Below are 17,369 nucleotides of genomic sequence, written 5' to 3' on the forward strand. Positions count from 1 at the left end.
CCCCACACCAAGACCCTCGCCCTAGCAGCTGCGGCAGCCAGAACCCCCCAACACCTGCACGGTAGCAGATAGAGAACAACCGCCCCCCCGGGCGATCACATCCCGCTCCCAGGCCAGGGCCAGCAGGACAGCCACGGGGGCCCCAAAAGCCAGAGAGCAGGGAGGCATGGGGGGACAGAGAGTGCAGCTCCTGCCCAACCAGGAGAGCAGCCCCCCCGCCACACCGGGAGGGCCCAACGCGGGGCCCCGCCCCAGAAGAGCGCCCACAGCCCCAGACGAGCACCCCATCACCACCCAGGAGTTCTTGGCATCCCCCCACCCCCAACTCCAGGTACGAGCCAGGACCTGCCAAGGAAGACCCAGCCGGCGCTCCAGGCAGCCACCCACCCGGTCCAGGAGAGGGCAAGGCAGGGGCCAGCCATCCCCACCCAGGAGGAGGACACCCAGTGGAAGAGGGGGTCCACAAGAAGACCAGGCTCGCCCACAGTTGAAAGTTTGGCGAGGCCCAGCACTTAGGGGCAAGGACCAGAACCCAAACACGCAGGGGCTCGGATACCCCCCGGCCCTCTCTCCCTGCGTGGAGAGAGGGCTGCTGGGCACAGGAAGCCAGCACCCAGGGAATACGGTCACTGTTGGCAAGGGCCCGGTACCCCCTACCAGAGATGGGGTAGGGGACAGATGGTCCCACCTTCCTTGTGAAATGCATGTGTGTGTGTTTGAGAGGGTGTGTGTGTGCATGTATTTGTTTTCCCAACAATCCTTGTTATAAACATTTATCGTGCCTTCTTAGCTGTGTTCTTGCCAGTAACAGCCCCGCAGCATGATTCCACAGGACTAAAAAAGCAAGTAAAAAGTGTTGAACCTGATGTTTATACAGACATTCAAAACTTGTGAGCAAAATATACAGTTTGATTGGACTAAAAGTGCAGGCCTTCCATAATTTCTGTCTCTAGCTCCTTTGCCCCGCCCTCCCATTTTCTGACCAATGACTGAAGGGATCTTTAGACCCATGGTTTTGTTTACAAATAGTCCATAACAGGAAAGTCCCCCTGATGGCAGTCGGAACACAGTCCAAACGCAAGGTTCAGGACTCAATCGGGGCCAAATTAAGTCGACTGTGTCCAGACCAAACGGTTTCCCAGTCTGAATACACCTTAAGTTAAATGTTAGACAATGCATTCAAAAGTTAACTTTGAGATGTGGAGCCTGCGTTGGCAGAGGTGTTGGTTTCAAGGAGCAGTAAACAAAAGTGTGACCTTAACAGGATTGGAATGAATGCAGGATCTGCTGTCTCTTTGTGCTGTGGAAGGGCGCCAAGAACGCGTCTATAACCTCTTCTGCTGCCACTGTTTGCTTTCGCTAACAGTACAAAGCTATGCAGCCCATCTCCCGTGTGGCACTCCAAAAACAGGTTTAAGTGAGTAAAAATTCACAGAATATTTTTTTAAAAACCTAATAAGGATTTAACCAACTAAGCAAAAAATTTGCTGGGAAGTCACAAATATTTGAGTTCAAGTAAGCCAAAAAATAAAAATTTATTCAGTTGCAGCAAAAGCAAAAACATTTGAATTATTTGTGAAGAAAGTCCTTTTATTGTACTGACTGAAGTAGGTGTGTGTGAAACAGCCAGACCTGTGTGTGTGTGCGTATGTGTGTGTGTGTGTAGGTGTGTGTGTGTGTGTGTGTGTTTTAATGGCAGCCTTGAGACAGCCATCAGCAGAGGTATCAAGGTAACATGAGTGAGTTCCATATTGAGGGAAAATGAACTGTCACCTTTACCTCAACTTTTCCATTAGTAGACGGAGCTTACTGGATCAAAGCGGTTCTGTCTTTAGAGGTTAAACAAAAAGAAAAAAAAGAAAAAAGGATTATCTGCTTCTAAGGCGACTGCATCCCAACTCAGTCTCACAGCAGTTCATAGAACTGTCATGTAATAGATTTTGTGACTCCTTCTCATTCCAAGGCATGAAAACAGAAATGTGTCATATCTCAGAATTTGTAAGGGTGTTGTAATAAGTAAAAATTAATCAAATTTTTTAACCTAAACTTTGTTTGTTTTTTTCTTTTATTTTGCTAATTATCAGAACCCTTTTAAATAAAGCTAGAAATAGGTTTTAGTCTCAGAAAATATTCCATAGTCTTTATAGGCATTCAAAACCTCTAGATGATGAGATTGCCTTCATTGAAACTCTTTTACCATTATGTTCAAGTCCTGGGCTTCTTTCACACCGAACACGATTAGCGGGGCAAATTCGCATCCGCTGCCTCTGTTTTGACGCACGACAAATTCCCTGCTCTACGCTTGTCCAAAAATGTGTACATAAACCTGCCACTCCCGCTGTGTGGAAGGAGCTACTGTCCAAAGTTTTCCGCCTCATTGCTACATTGACTGTGTTATATCTCATTTACAATGCATGAAAGAGACGGATGATGTTAGAAGATCAAGTTTATTTATTTTAAAGAGCTCTACAAAGGCGTCGGTAAACTTGTCTCCATGTCTGGGTTCATGACATCGTACTGTGAGGTTCACCATCTACTGCAGGAGCTGCATCTGATTGATGGACGTTATTAGCTAAACTTCCATCTGCTGTGACTAAGTTTGGTGACTTTCTGTCTTGTAATAGTCTAAGGAGAGAAAAAATAAAACTAGAAATTTTTATTTTTATTATTGTGTCAATACAAATAGGAAAAATATCAAGGTTTGGTAGGAGAACCAGATCAGAATCCGATTTTGATCAGAATCCCTGATTGATGGATTGGGCGCAAATTATTGTCCAAAGTGCAGATTTATTTGAACTTGTATACATATCGGAATTTATGCCATGACATGTCACTTGAAACACGCTATTAACTAGACCGACACTCCATGCCTGAAGTTCAAATTGCACCACAAGACCTCTGATCACGTCTGTACATTGACTTAACATTGAAACTGGCTGCACAATTTGCGTTTGGTGTGAAGACACCTTTAGAAGTTTTGTTTTTCTTATCTCACAATGTTCACACTAACATGTTTTGAAATTGTATTAAGAGTGGAATCCACATTACAATGACAAAGATTAACAGATTTCCAGTTTCCAATGTGTTTGATTCATTCAATCAGGAGTCCTGCAGTAAACGGTTTTACTTTTTAAAAGCTTGAAGTTGACACAAGATCCCATGAATTAATGATGGCCAATAGATAATGACATAGATACTTGAGGCCGATATTTAAACTCTACAATTTATTTAAGCACTAGCTAGACTTTTTACTAACCATAATTACATGAAATTACTATCTGTTTTTCACAAAGCTGTCTATAAAGCATTCCTTCACCTGCCCCTGTCTGAGAATAACAAATATTTAATGCCATGACAAAACCTGAGATATATTAGATTAATGCTTTTAATTTTTATGAAAAATTAGGAATTTTACTGTTAGGAAGTTGCAATGTGAGAATAAAAGAGAAAGAACTAAAGAAACACTGAGCACATTTGTAAGCGGTAAAATTGTAATGCCCAATCATTTGAGACGGCCTTCGTATTAAAGTAAAAATTCTTAAGCAACAACTAATAGCAAAAGCAGGGCTCCTACTGCTGCCTCCGACGATCAAAATGTATTTATTCTTAAAATCTGTATAAAATATAAGGACTCCAACTGGTGTAAAAAAAAAATCAAACCCTCATGTTTTATTGCCTGCATTTTTGATTCAAATAATTCTAAAATTGCAAGAAAACCATGATATGCAGTGACACCTGGTTCGTTTTTTTTTTTTTGGCTACAAGACAAAAAGTGTAAACTCTCTTTCCTTTTTTTTGTACTTTTACCTTTTGGTCCGGAAAACTAAAGCATTACAGCATCTCCTGGACCATTGCCTTGATCAAACATTAGGAGTGGTCAATAGAACGAACTGTGCAGAAAGACAGATCTTAAACCCTTGTGCTATCCTAGGCACTTTAACGTTGGGAGATGGGTCATCTAGACCCACTAGACAGTGCGCTGAACCTTTTTTCTTCAATGATTTGTGATCTTCACTGGTGTCCATGGATTACATGAAATCTTTCCACCTTCATCCACCTTTGTCATGGTAGGAAGAACACGTCAATGTAAGGGTGGGGTCATCTAAGATAGGACAAGGGATAAACTAAAACAAAATCACAGCAAAAGAACAGGTGTAATAAAAAAAAAGTTGTTTAGGACCCTGTTCACTTTGGAACAAACTAACTGGATCAAATATACATTTTTGCAGCAGCTGGGTTATGAGCATCGCTCCCTGAATATCAAGGAGACAGTGCATCTCTTCATTGCTCCAGGTTTGTCCACAGCTCATGGTTTTTAGCTCAACTCCCACAATGCCCAGATACAGTAGCTTGTTAGTTCCAGAAAAAAAGTCCAATGACATTGGAGTTAGTGGATCCAGACCACCTCTTCAGATAGGTCTTGTATTCTTGTATGGTCCAGACCACAGATCACATGAATGTTTTTACTCCTGGTTGGTCCTGAATCCAACCGTGTCGGAACCAGGAATCATCAGTGATTGGTTCGGGTTGGTCTGAATCAACATTTCTATGGCAACCACTCTTGCCAATCAGCAACGAGCTTGTTGGAAGACCACGCCCCTGTCATTTGAAAGCAAACTCTGGGGAATCCGTTAATCAAATGTTTCAAACGTCCAACACAAGACCTCCAACTTTTACTGAGCCATCTGGTTGGGTGAATTATAACTTGAATAACTTGCAAGCAGAAAAAATATGAAAAATCAGGATTATCAAGGGAAAAAATAGGTAGCAGAGCAAGAATGGTCATTCTGAAATATAATGATTGAGTAAAAGCTGTTTCCTTCTCAATGGAAGTGAATAGGATTTAGGCTTTTGGGGGACCAATGAATACTTCCTATTTGAAATGGCAGGAGGGAAGGGTCAATCAGTCCAATTTGCATGTACAGTCAATGGTTTTGACCAAACTAAATGAGGGGAGTGTTTAATAAAAATACCTTAGTTTAAGGTTAAAGCTCACGTCAAGTGTTTGGACATTAAAACAATGGGGCCCCTTGCATTACTTACCTCCATAAAATCAATTATCTTACAAACTTCTCGATCTTCAAAGTTTAGAATCAGAAACGCAACACATGTTTGTTTCTTAAGGCTCTGAATGGCAGAGGGGATTTAGAATGTTAATGTCACTGTAGAGTCAGCAGAAAATTATAAAGGGCAGTTGACCATGAAATGCAACCCACCTTGTTATTCAGTGACATTTGAATTATTGGAATCGCTCAAAGTCTCATCGTTTGAAAAGGCCAGTCTCTCTGCAGTACGTGTCAGTGAGTTTAGGTGTTTGAGTAAGCATGCTTGTGTGTTTTCTTCAATTCTTCCTTATGTGACAGCCACAGTGAGTTAAAGAAGAGGGTATATTTCTCACAAAGTGAGGTCATTTTTGTCCTTTTTTTCCTACCAAGGGGCCAGTTTGCGGTCATGGACTTGATTGAGTCAAAGGACAAATTAAAAAAAAGGGCTCTGAGGACTGCTGTTCAAGGACAGAGACGCTTGAAAAATTGTCTGAGTTTGAGTTGTGGCTGTATGTATAAATAACAATTACTTTCAATTTATCACTTCTAAACAAGGGGCCATATAAGCTCACATGTTGACTTTAAATAATGGGCAATATAAACTGTGTAGATGAATTCATGTTTTATATTGAGCCCATGACTAAAATGAGGTTACTGAATGTGTCCAATTGGCCTGAGTTGTGACCCCACTGATATCACAGAGGACCATGAATCAAAGCTAAAAGATCCCTGTTGACTTGGTTTACATTGTGGCTTTGATAGAATATTTCTTTTGCACAGTTTTGAATAAAATGATTCACTTTTACAATTTAGTTTCAAATATGTATTAGAAATATTCTACTCACTGCATTATGTTTTTCATTGCAGAACAGAGCTGAAATGTCAGGATTGATTAAACTGTTGCAGTAAAGCACAGGAAAAGGGTAATCATTTAATTCTTGCAGGGCAGAATTACGCTGGCTGTAAAGTAAACTTACAGCGCTCTCAGGGATAAAAGTTGAAAAATAGAATGAATACGTTTGAGCTCATCTTTTATTCAGTTCACATACTTACTGTATATGCTACACTGAAATTGAATAGTTCCGGCACTGATTTCCCTTTTCACTGCAGCCCTTTTTTAATGCATTCACATACATAAATGACATGAAATGTAAAGATGATTATCTCTTGAGGTCGGCTGACTGTCAAAACTAGATTTGAAATCCCTCTTGTTGAGAGTGGCTGAACTGCTTCAGTGAGTTTGCTGGAACACTTATTGTCCAATCGTTTTTCATCATGAGTATCGAAAATTTCTGTGATGGAAACTGTGAAATCACAACATGGCTGTTAAATTATGTAACCAAGAAACCTGAACACATAACAACCAGTTCAGAAAGTGGAGATGAATGTCAAAGTTTAACTTGGTGTTCAGGCTGCTATTCCAACTTACAGGTAAAAAAAATGTTAGTGTTAATTAATGCAGCAACTCTTTCTGGTGTGGGAAATTATTTCTGTAATTCTTATCAATGGTTTCCTCAGTCAGGAATTGTGGGTTGAAGGCCTAAATACAGAGAAAGACGTGTGGATGGGAACTAAATATAATTAATAAACTTGAAGATGACCAAAAGAAAGAGAGAACTAAACAGGATGAAACAAAAAAGAGACAAGAGAATCTGAAAACCAAGCTCAAAACTACACAAAGAGTTATCAATTAACCCAAAGTAGCTAAGCTGATGGCAGATAAGACTTCTTGAAAACCTGATGGAAGGTACCTCATATGTAAGGCCATTGGGGTACCGGGCTTCCAAGAACTGATGACAGCTTGGAGGCCGTCCAAATCACATTCTGGAGTATTATTATTATTATTATTATTATTATTATTATTATTATTTGTCTGTTTGGCAAGTCAGTCTTTTGCACAGCTCAGGGGTTGGGCTACTTGTCAGTAAAACCCCTCTTGCTAAGAGTTCTTTGGTGGGGGGGGTGCCTGGACACTGCTGCTATTAAACATGAGGTGTCCACACAGTGCCCCCACCCACCAAACTTTAAATACACCCTTTGGTACATGCTTGCCCTTTTCTAACATAAGACAGGCCATTGAATATCTCTTCACTTGTCCATCTCTTGTGGATGGCGCCAGTGGCTGGTATCGTAGTGGTAGTTGTATCACTCTAGAATTGGCTCCTAAGACCTAACTGTCCTCTCTCTGTCATAACAGCAGCCGCCACGCCCCCACAGCGGCTGCTTGTCAGGGTTAACTCTCTTCACCTGTTCACGTCAGTATATATTGCTGTTGCACCACTTCGTTCTTTGCCAGAACGTCTAATCTACTATTTGACTACCAGCCAGCTCTCACGCTCTGTGTTCCAGTCTGCAGATCGTCAGCAAATCGGGATTTCTGCTCCACGCTCTAAAGTCTGCTGTCACCTGCCTGTTATTCCTGCCACTCATTACGGACCACGTTTTCAAGCTTTATCCTGAGCTGCTTCTACTGACTCACATTGCTGTGATCGCCTATTCCTCACCGCAAGGTTCTGCCTCAAGATTCAGCCATAAGACATCTCCTCTGCTGCATTCTCTGTTACGAACTTCCTCATTCTGGAGTTGGCGCCCCGGGCCTTCCATGAACTCTGGACTCTCCTCCGTCTGTTTTCTCCTCTCACTCCTGGCCTCCCACAAGTCTGCCTAGTATCCTGCCTGCTCTGGTCCCCTTCACATAAACTCTGCAGATCTCATACTCCTGGTTCTGTCATCTTTTGTTGGTCCTCAAGATCTGGTTTTGACACTCTCCACATGGAGAAGGGGATCCCTAAGACTTCTTCCCATGGTGGTGGTGGTGTGTGTGTGTGTGTGTGGGGGGGGGGGGGGGGGGGGGGGTTCTAATTTTGCCTTCCTATGGGCTGCTCTGTTTTTCATCATCGCCTGGTTGGTCCTGACTTTCTGATCTTATGCGTTCCTTTATGGGGCCTACACCTCTAATTGGTGCCCTCCTACCAGGTGGTGGGTTCTCATTACGTCTGCTGCATGCTGAACTCACAATTGGACAGACTAAAGGCCCGTTCACACCGGGACGAATTTCGCCGGCGATTTTCGCTGACGTTTAATGCCTCGTGACTAAACAAAGGGCACCAATGAGTGTGCACACCGACGCGAAAAAACGCCAGGCGTCAAAGCGTCAAAAAAAAAAAAACGCCTCGGGTTCGTTTTTTTTTTTTTTGACGCCTCGCGTCGAATTCTATTCGACCAATGAGAATGGCGCTTTTGCACACGTGTCTGGAGCTTCTGAAGTTACAGTAAAACACAACTTGGGGGCGCTCAAACACTAAACTGCCTTGCTGAGCACACATACCAGCGAAGAAGATAGACGCCAAGTAGCGTCTACACTGCCGCAAAGAAATAATGACGGACATTCTAAAATATCCCCGAACCAAGCACCAGTTGGAGCTACTGGTGCTTGAAATATTCATGTTTTCTTTATATTATTCTGACAAGCGCGTAAATACTTGCCCTCTTCTTCTAAGTGAAAAGCGACTTTAAGAAGCGTAAAGTTGCGCAGCGCCACCTTGTGTACAGGAGTATTTCTGTTTACATTAAACGCCATCTAATGTCAGGGAATGAAATTGCATGTTTGCTCGGCTCATCGTCAGCGAAAATCGCCTGGGTGTGAACACAAAAAACGTGGCGAAAAATGCTGGCGAATAACGCCTGGCGAATATTCGTCCCGGTGTGTACGGGCCTTAAGGAACTGCGTTTAAAGCAGCGCTGGTTCTTCTTTAGGGTCTATAGAAATATCAACTTTTAAAAAAGCATTTTGCCTTATTCACATGCACAAATAAGTGTGAACAGGACACAGACCGGTGAAAAGATGTACCATGAAACCTTGTGACTGGGCAGCTAGAATATGAAGAACAGCTACCACACAGCACCTTGTGAAATGGTGGGTAAAACCAGACAGGAGGACCTCATTCCTGGTCAAGACCTTAAAAAATAACGGATAATCATTACAGGAGGGAAATCTTATACATGGCCTCCGATTTAGATCAAGATGATTAGAAACATCCTAGATTTAATTGAAAAGACAGTGACTTTGGCTCACGTTGGCGCATTCACCAGTCAAGGTCAGTGCTTAGTCTGTCATCCCCAATCCATGAAATAAAGTGGCTTTGGAAAAGGCTCTTTTTATATTTATCTTTTTATTATTATTATATGCATGTAAAAAATAAATAAAAACACTGATCATGATTTAATTTGAATCATTCTGAGAAGATAACTTAACTCAATGTATTGTCTGAATGAATATAAATCAGAATAATGTTGCTGTTTGTTTCTGAAAAGTTCATCACCAGATTGACTCTAAACTGATTCATTTTTATACCACAAAATTGGATTTCAACATGATCTTTTCGTAATCTTCAAAATGATTTTAAAATTGTTTACAAAAAATGTTCATGTTCATCCCGATAGTAAACATCAATTGGCCAAATTAGATCAATCGGTAATCCAAATCTGTAAAATTATTTAGATACACACACACACACACACACCTTTTTGTTTTGTTTTTCCCCCAACAAAATTACGCTCCATGTGTTAGTTTTGGCGACCCTGTCAATTAGTAGTTGCGTCCCTGGTTGGATAGATGTAGAAATAACCGGCATTACATTTTACAATAGAGAACAGTTTGGAGAGTAATTGTGGAAGTAGGAGCCGCTGACGGTCGCGTCACATCTTTGCGCGCATCGATGGATCGGCGTCCAGGTTCCGGTTGCAGTTTGGTTCACCATGCGCAAAGAGGAGGGAAGAGAGAGAGGAAGCGCGCTCCTCCTCCTTCTCCTCCTCCGTGTCTTCCCACGACTCATCCTGAAAAGCCAAGGTAATTCTCTCCTCACGGCGGAGTCTGTTCGTGATTTCTCCTCAGACAAGAGGAAAACTGAACTAAAACAGCTGTTCTCTCCCGATCGCCTACTTTTCCGCCTTCCATCTCTGATCTGAGTGATGTTCTTTTCCTCTTCGCCAAATAACTTCTTTCCTGGTATGTTTTCTTCCTGGCAAGCTTTTAGAGATAGAAACCAAAACGTCGGCTTGAAACTAAACTGCTTTGGGAGACCGCCGCGCGTTTTTGGATGGAGAATTTAGATTTGGTGAGTTGTGAATCTCTCGATTTTAACCAACATTCAGACTGTCAACCTGTTCGTGTGGTTTTGGCTCGTTGCGCATTTGGGATTAACAGTCACGGTGTCATTCACAATAATCCCACACATTTGACAAATGTCTGGATTATGTAGCGCAATTCACCTTTGGATTGGTTGTTAATTTGTCCTTTAAACCCATATAAAGGTGTTCAGATTCTGCTGATGTTTTTTTTTGTTTTTAAACTTGAAACTCAACAGGTTAAGGATCTGCTCCGTCTGTGTTAGGAAGACATTGGTTTTCAAAGTTTTAAAGCAGGATGAAACAAGCATGTGAAACTGTTCTGGGCTGCAGTTTTCTGCCTTGCATCACTTTGTCACCTGTAGATGCAGTGAACTGTAGCCAGTGGAAGCTCTGCAACCTTGAAGCAATTACAAGGACGGTAATACCTGTTGGAGCAGCAATGTGTCTCAGCAGTTACATTAAAGCCTTTATGAAATGAGTTCTCTTTTGCTTCTTAAAAAAAACGGTTTATTGAGTCATCAATGTCACATTTACTGTTTTTGCCACTATTTTTTCTATAAACGTTAATCTTTCCAATTCAAACATTTCGTGTCCTCTGTTCTTTTTTTAACCTCTTATCATTAATGAAAGAACATAGCAGCCCTTTGCACATTTTCAAACTCATCACTCTCTTCCCTCCAGGTGGTGAGTGAGCTGAAGTCAAGCTGGTTGTGAAGGTGCTGGACTTTTTCCCCCCTTTACCCCAAGCCGGACACAGCATGGCTGCGGGAGTGGCGGCATGGCTTCCCTTTGCCCGGGCTGCAGCAATCGGCTGGATGCCTGTGGCTAACCTGCCCATGCCAGTGGCACCTACTGAAAAAAACAAGAAGCAGGATGAGCTCATTGTTCTCAATGTCAGTGGACGACGCTTCCAGACCTGGAAGAACACGCTGGATCGCTACCCTGACACACTGCTTGGCAGCTCAGAAAAGGAGTTCTTCTACAACGAGGAGACCAAAGAGTACTTCTTTGATCGAGATCCTGATGTTTTCCGCAGCGTGCTCAACTTCTACCGCACAGGCAAGCTCCACTATCCACGCTATGAGTGTATCTTGTCTTATGACGAAGAGCTGGCTTTCTTTGGCATTGTACCAGAGATCATTGGAGACTGTTGCTATGAAGAGTACAAGGACAGGAAAAGGGAGAACGCAGAACGTCTGATGGATGATCAAGAGGACAACAAAGATTCTAAGCTGCCTAACATGACCTTCAGAGAGACAATGTGGCGAGCTTTTGAGAATCCTCAAACTTCCACCATGGCTCTGGTCTTCTACTATGTAACTGGCTTCTTCATTGCTGTCTCAGTCATGACCAATGTGGTCGAGACGGTGCCCTGTGGTTCAGTACCCAATCAGAAGGAAGTGCCGTGTGGCGAGCGCTATACCGTGGCCTTTTTCTGCATGGACACGGCTTGCGTTATGATCTTCACCGTGGAGTATCTGATGCGTTTATTTGCAGCACCAAACCGTTATCGCTTTATGAGATCCGTTATGAGCATTATTGACGTGGTAGCCATCTTACCCTACTACATTGGGCTGGTGATGACTGACAATGAGGATGTGAGCGGCGCTTTTGTGACACTTCGCGTTTTCCGCGTGTTTCGTATCTTTAAGTTCTCCCGGCACTCGCAGGGCCTGCGAATTCTGGGCTACACGCTGAAGAGCTGTGCATCGGAGCTGGGCTTCCTACTCTTCTCCCTTACAATGGCCATAATTATCTTTGCTACCGTCATGTTTTACGCTGAGAAGGGTTCAAGCTCCAGCAAATTCACCAGCATCCCAGCCTCCTTCTGGTACACCATCGTTACTATGACAACACTCGGGTAAGAGCAGAGCAGACACATCTTTTATTCGTTTGTGACTTGCTGTGTTTGTATGTATAAGAGCAGGAATGTGTGTTTGCAGCTGTGACAATTGTTTGATGTAAAGGTTTGACTAGAAACATATGCTTTTGAATTTTCTTGTCCATTAGGGTTTGCCCTTTCCAAGAAACCATTTGGTTATAAAGATAAGGAAATCCAGGTGGAAAGAACATGCTTTTTAGCCTTCTGAGCCCATTTTCCTCTTTTTCCCAAACCAAACTCTGCTGGGAACTGTCACAATCACAGTGTTTTCTCTCTGGAATGACTTTGCCATTGCTCAGCCCCCATATGTCACAGATAGGAGAAACATAGAAATTGTGGAGGAAGTGGAAATTTGAAAGCATCCTAAAAAAATCTCAACATCACAGATGAAATAGAAAGATAATATTGTCAGTTCTTGCTCTAACTTACTATGTGGTTAGCATCACTGCACTTTAAGAATGATCTGAAATTCCCAGTCCGCATGCAGAGAGCACTCCTCCTACTTAATTCACCACTTGTAAGTTGCTTGTTGCTGGCCTTGTAGAGTCTTGAACAATGAAATCTGCAATGCTGAACATCACAATGTTTGCTGTTTGTGCTGAAAATACAAGCAGGAATAATATTTTTTATTAACACATCATTTTCTTTAGTATACATCTTTCCATTTCCCACTAAATGTTCAATTAACCCACAACCTTGAGCTATTGTTATCACACCTGTAACAAAAGTGAATTGGTTTTGAAAAACGTTGGGAAATGAACATTTAAAGCGCCTTAATGGGATTGATTTGTTTTGTCTGCTACCCTGTTTCTCTCTTTTTGATCTCGTTGTGTGTTTCCACCAGCAATTTTGTAGAATAATGAGAGTAATCACACATAAAACATCACATTTACTGTAGATTGCAGCCAAACAAGCACACACCAAGCAAGACTAAAAGACTGGACTCTGTTGGACAATGTGTTTTATGACTGTGTATGTGAGCGAGAGAAAGACAGTCCCAGCCTGAAAATCTGGTCAATTTCAACATGTCAGAGTCATTAAGGCCAGGAACGTCTCTGAGCTCATTGCTGTGACACACTTGGCACACTTTCATCTTGCAACGCAATTAAGAACATTTCCCAGAATATTTGGGGTGATTGATTCTAGGTCAGTCGTCTGGTCTAAAAAAAAACCTGTACAAATCATATACATATATTAACATTCGTGTCCATTCAATGAATTTGCAGCTGCTTATGTTGCTCCACACTCTAGCCCACAATGAGGCATAATATCTAAGATGTGAAAGCGTCTCCTGTTGCTTCAGAGCATGTATGTTATGCTAAGGGTAGGGTAGACGTTGAGTTTGGCCTCATCAATAAAGCAGGGGCCAGAAGAGGGTGTCAGAGTGACTAATGATGTAGCCCACTGCATCTGCTGACTAATGTAAACCTTCCTGACTTTTTGGTCTGTGCTCAGGGGTTATGTCATAAACACACACACTGAAACACACCCAATGACACCTCTTTGTACATTTGAGCGTTTGGAAACACACTAGGAAACACCCCTGTTATAGAGGTTGAATTGAAAGGATCATCCAACATACCTGTTCAATTTTAGATTTTAGATTAGATTTTCTGATTTTATATCTTTTTATCTGTGACATCTCAACTATCAGTCATTTTTACTGATCAAGCTCATTTTTGTTTCCTGGAGTGCCTTTTGTCTGCAGTTGTGTCAAAGCTTATGCTTAGATGGAGTCTGGTTCTTTGTTCTTTTTCAGACACTCTCTGCAATCTCATCTTTAATTCACTGCTAACTTGTGAGCTTTAGTTCTCGTGTTTCTGCTGCACTCTGTAAAAAATATTTTGATTATTTTTCCATTTGGGTTTGACAAGTCTGTATGTGTCGCTTTTTTCCTGACTTTTGCTTAACAAAATGCATTTGGTTTAGTGTGGCCAACAGTACAGCTACGTAACAAAATCAGTTGTAGAAATTTATTTGGACTCTGTCGTGACTCAAAGCCACTTCAGTGTATTCCACTTAAAATATTCAAACTGTCTTTTTGGAAAATCACATAATACTCATTAAAATGCTAATTCAGTAAGTAAAAGTGAGACACTCCCCATAGTACCTGTATCTTATCTAATTTTTTACTGACTGCATTACTTTAAAAAGTAATTTTCTCCATAGAAAATAGAACTTGTGTTATCTAGGTAATAGGCGGTAGCACACTCATTTTTTTTTAGTCTCTTACATTCAGTTTTTCAAACTGTATTTTCTCTTTTGTTATAATTATATGCATATTATCTGGGTTTTACAGGGGATGTGGTATGGAGATTCATGGGAAAATCTTTCATAAAGATCCCCAAAGGTGTTTTGGAGCTGTTAAGCTTATCCCTGATGTCCTTGATCTTTTGTGCTTCTCCTTTTCAGCTAAAAGGATTTTGCTATCACCCTTCGCTGTACAATATTCCCACTGTCAACTGTAAGACCCTAATTTGAGAGCTGAAAGTAGCACACAGAACTTCAGATGGTCATGTGTCTAACTGTACAGATCCAAGGATATACCCAGTGTAATGCAAAATATTTAACAGCTGTGTTTCTTACTTAGCTTTGAAGCTTTTCTTGCTTGATTCGCAACCCTGAAAAGTTTGCAATATTTCAAGCACTTTAAAGATTCTATCAAATTTTCTTTTGATTGGGGAGTTCATTGGTTGCAGGCCAGTTTTATATCAATGTGACTTGTTTTTCCTGACAAAAAACTCTTCATAACCCTTTTCTGGACTGTTCCAGATGTAGGGGTGATTCTCCAGAAATTATCCAAATCCCAGAAACTCTCATATATATTCCCTGAAGGGCTAACTTTAAAGTTTGAGCAACCAATTTACTGCTTGAGTGCAGCTGAGAAAACATTCTTGTTGAAGAATTGCTGCTAACTCCCAGAATTATGTAAAACATTCTGAGATCTGATCTATACTTGGTGGTTTGTGGCCCATGACCATTTTATGACTTTTTTGGCAAAATTTGGCACCTGATAAAAGCAAGTTACGACAGTAAAAAAAGAAGAAAGAGCCCAAATGCCACTAAAATGTATTAAGACCAAATTTTTTTTTTTTTTTTTTTTTTTTTTTCTTTTTTTTTTCTTTTTTTTAACTTGTTCTGTCCAACAGCTGAGCAAACAGATTAGAGCTGAAGGCTTTTTGTGTTGGACAGGTTTTACTATCACAAAAAGAGGTTATATAGCTTCAAGAAACTAGAGTGTAGATTTGTATAAACCCCTTTTTGTCGTATTATTTTTTATTTATTTGTTACATTTAGTGTGTGTGGGGAGGGAGAGGGGAAGAATGTGAGGGGAGGGTGGAAGAGAGTAAAAGGAAGAAAGGTGAAAAGGTGGGGGATACAAGCACTGATTTGACTAAGTTATTAATTTAAGCTGTAACAATTATACCAGATCTGCTGGAAAGACGAATGTTACATCAAAGGTGAAAATCTGACACTAAGATGAGCGAGAAAAAAAAACTGTCCATCAATACACTGTAGGTAAGGAGGAGGGATGAAGCAGACAGGGAGCAGTGTGGAGTGTGCACGTGCACGTGGGGGTGGAGATACATGCATGCTGCCGACGTGAACCGTGTGTTCATAAAGGGAGCCAGATCCTACCCAGCCAGACCAGCCAGACCAGGAGAGGGGAGGAGAGCCCCCCAGGCCAGAAGCCCCCCCAGCATCCGGACCCAGGCAGCCCGGGAGGGGAGGAGGAGGGGACCGCCCACCCCACCAGCCAGGCACAGAGAGGGCCCCCCTACAGGGGCCCCCCCAATGCCCAGAGGCACAAGCGAACCCAGTGTCCGGCCCCCAGGCCACAAGACAGGAGCGCTTAGCCGTACCAGGCGGCAGCCATGGGGGCCACCGGGCGCCGGACACCGAGACAAAGGCCAGGGACGAAGCCAGGGCCCCCGGAACCCAAGAGCCGGCCACCACCCGACCGGCCCCCTGTCCCCGCAAGCCAGCCCAGGCCCGCGACCTTAGCAACCCAGGGATCGCCACGCACCCACAGCCACAGCCACCCCCCTAAAACCCTACGCACTACCACCCCCCCCCCGCCATATATTATTAATATATATATATCTTAAAGTATTAAGACCAAATTAAAGAAGTTTTGTCTTTTATTGGCAGCTGACCCCTGACTCAATTTTTGCATAAAAGAAACTGCAATAAAGTACAGTAAGTAGGAGGAATCAATCTCTAGAGGGGAACCTCTTTGGACTTGAGACGTGGGCAGAAACCAAATACTTCAGTGTTTAAATGACTTGATAATATTTATCTAATTGTGAATTTGTCTGGGTCTGAAGGGAGCAATCAGTGAGAGTGACTTAATTTTTTTTTTTTGCCTTTAGTGAGAGGTGAATTGACCAAATAAATGTTGATTTCCAGTGGTTGGTACTAAAAAATGATTTGCATAGGGATTTCTTTAAGGCCAGAGGCGTTAAGCTTAAAGTGTTTCAGGAGTCTATAAGCGTATTTAATGTGCGGAGGCCAGGTACAGTTTCAGAGAAAGGTGATATTGACAAGTTTCCCTTAATGAATTGTGCATTCTTTGAAGACAGTGATCCAAATGTGCAATGACTCCTTTTGGAGCTGAATGTAATAGAAAATATATGTTGCTGCTATTCCACAAAGACAAATAAAAAAAAAAAAAAATATCCATCCATTCATCTTCTATTCCTGCTCAGTGCAGGTTCACATATTTTGCATGCTTTGTTATTTTACTGACAGTTTTATTCACAGGCTTTCTACAAAAATTCATACAAATGGATCATTTTTGCATCCAGCAGATGTCCTACTGGAGCAAATAAAGCTTCAAGAAGCATTGCACTTCAGTGAACCAATTGAAAGAAAAGCTTAAATGCTTCATCTGCCCATCACTAGCAATGTTTTCTCTTTTCTCAAATTAGAAATGGATGTTTGTTACTGCATATTCTATCAAGATGTTGTGTTTGACTATCTTGAGTGGACTTGAGTCTGTAGCACTGCACAACATTCAAACTGCAGGCCTATCTAAGGGTTCAGACAGAACAGACAGAAGAACAGGCTTGTGACAGATCATTCTCATTTCAAGTTTCATAAATTTAAAAATGAACAAATTGTTGGTATAAATAAATAAGGGTGAAACAGGAGATGACCTGAAAGAGCTGAACTGAAAACCAGACACTTAAATACAGTGAGGATGATTAACTTAAATGAAGACAGCTGTGAATAATTAGCAACTTGAACCTGGTGTGACTGTGACAGGTGGAACACTAAACCTGGGAGGTATTCCAGAAAGCATGTTTAAA

General features: G+C 41.8%; 1 protein-coding gene across 2 annotated transcripts in view; it reads left to right on the forward strand.

Moving 5' to 3' along the window:
- Positions 1 to 9,775: 9,775 nt before the first annotated feature.
- LOC101159502 (potassium voltage-gated channel subfamily D member 3) overlaps positions 9,776 to 17,369 on the forward strand; it is a 133,842-nt gene continuing 126,248 nt past the window's right edge. Inside the window, exons 1-2 of one of the 2 annotated variants that reach the window (XM_011477174.3) lie at positions 9,776 to 10,162; positions 10,857 to 12,036. In XM_011477174.3, coding sequence (XP_011475476.1) covers positions 10,934 to 12,036 — 1,103 coding nt within the window. In that variant the 5' untranslated portion in view covers positions 9,776 to 10,162; positions 10,857 to 10,933. The remainder of the gene's footprint in view (positions 10,163 to 10,856; positions 12,037 to 17,369) is intronic. The other variant, XM_011477172.3, reaches the window with a different exon arrangement.

The sequence above is a fragment of the Oryzias latipes genome, chromosome 7, assembly GCF_002234675.1.
Source record: "Oryzias latipes chromosome 7, ASM223467v1".
Classification (NCBI taxonomy): domain Eukaryota; kingdom Metazoa; phylum Chordata; class Actinopteri; order Beloniformes; family Adrianichthyidae; genus Oryzias; species Oryzias latipes.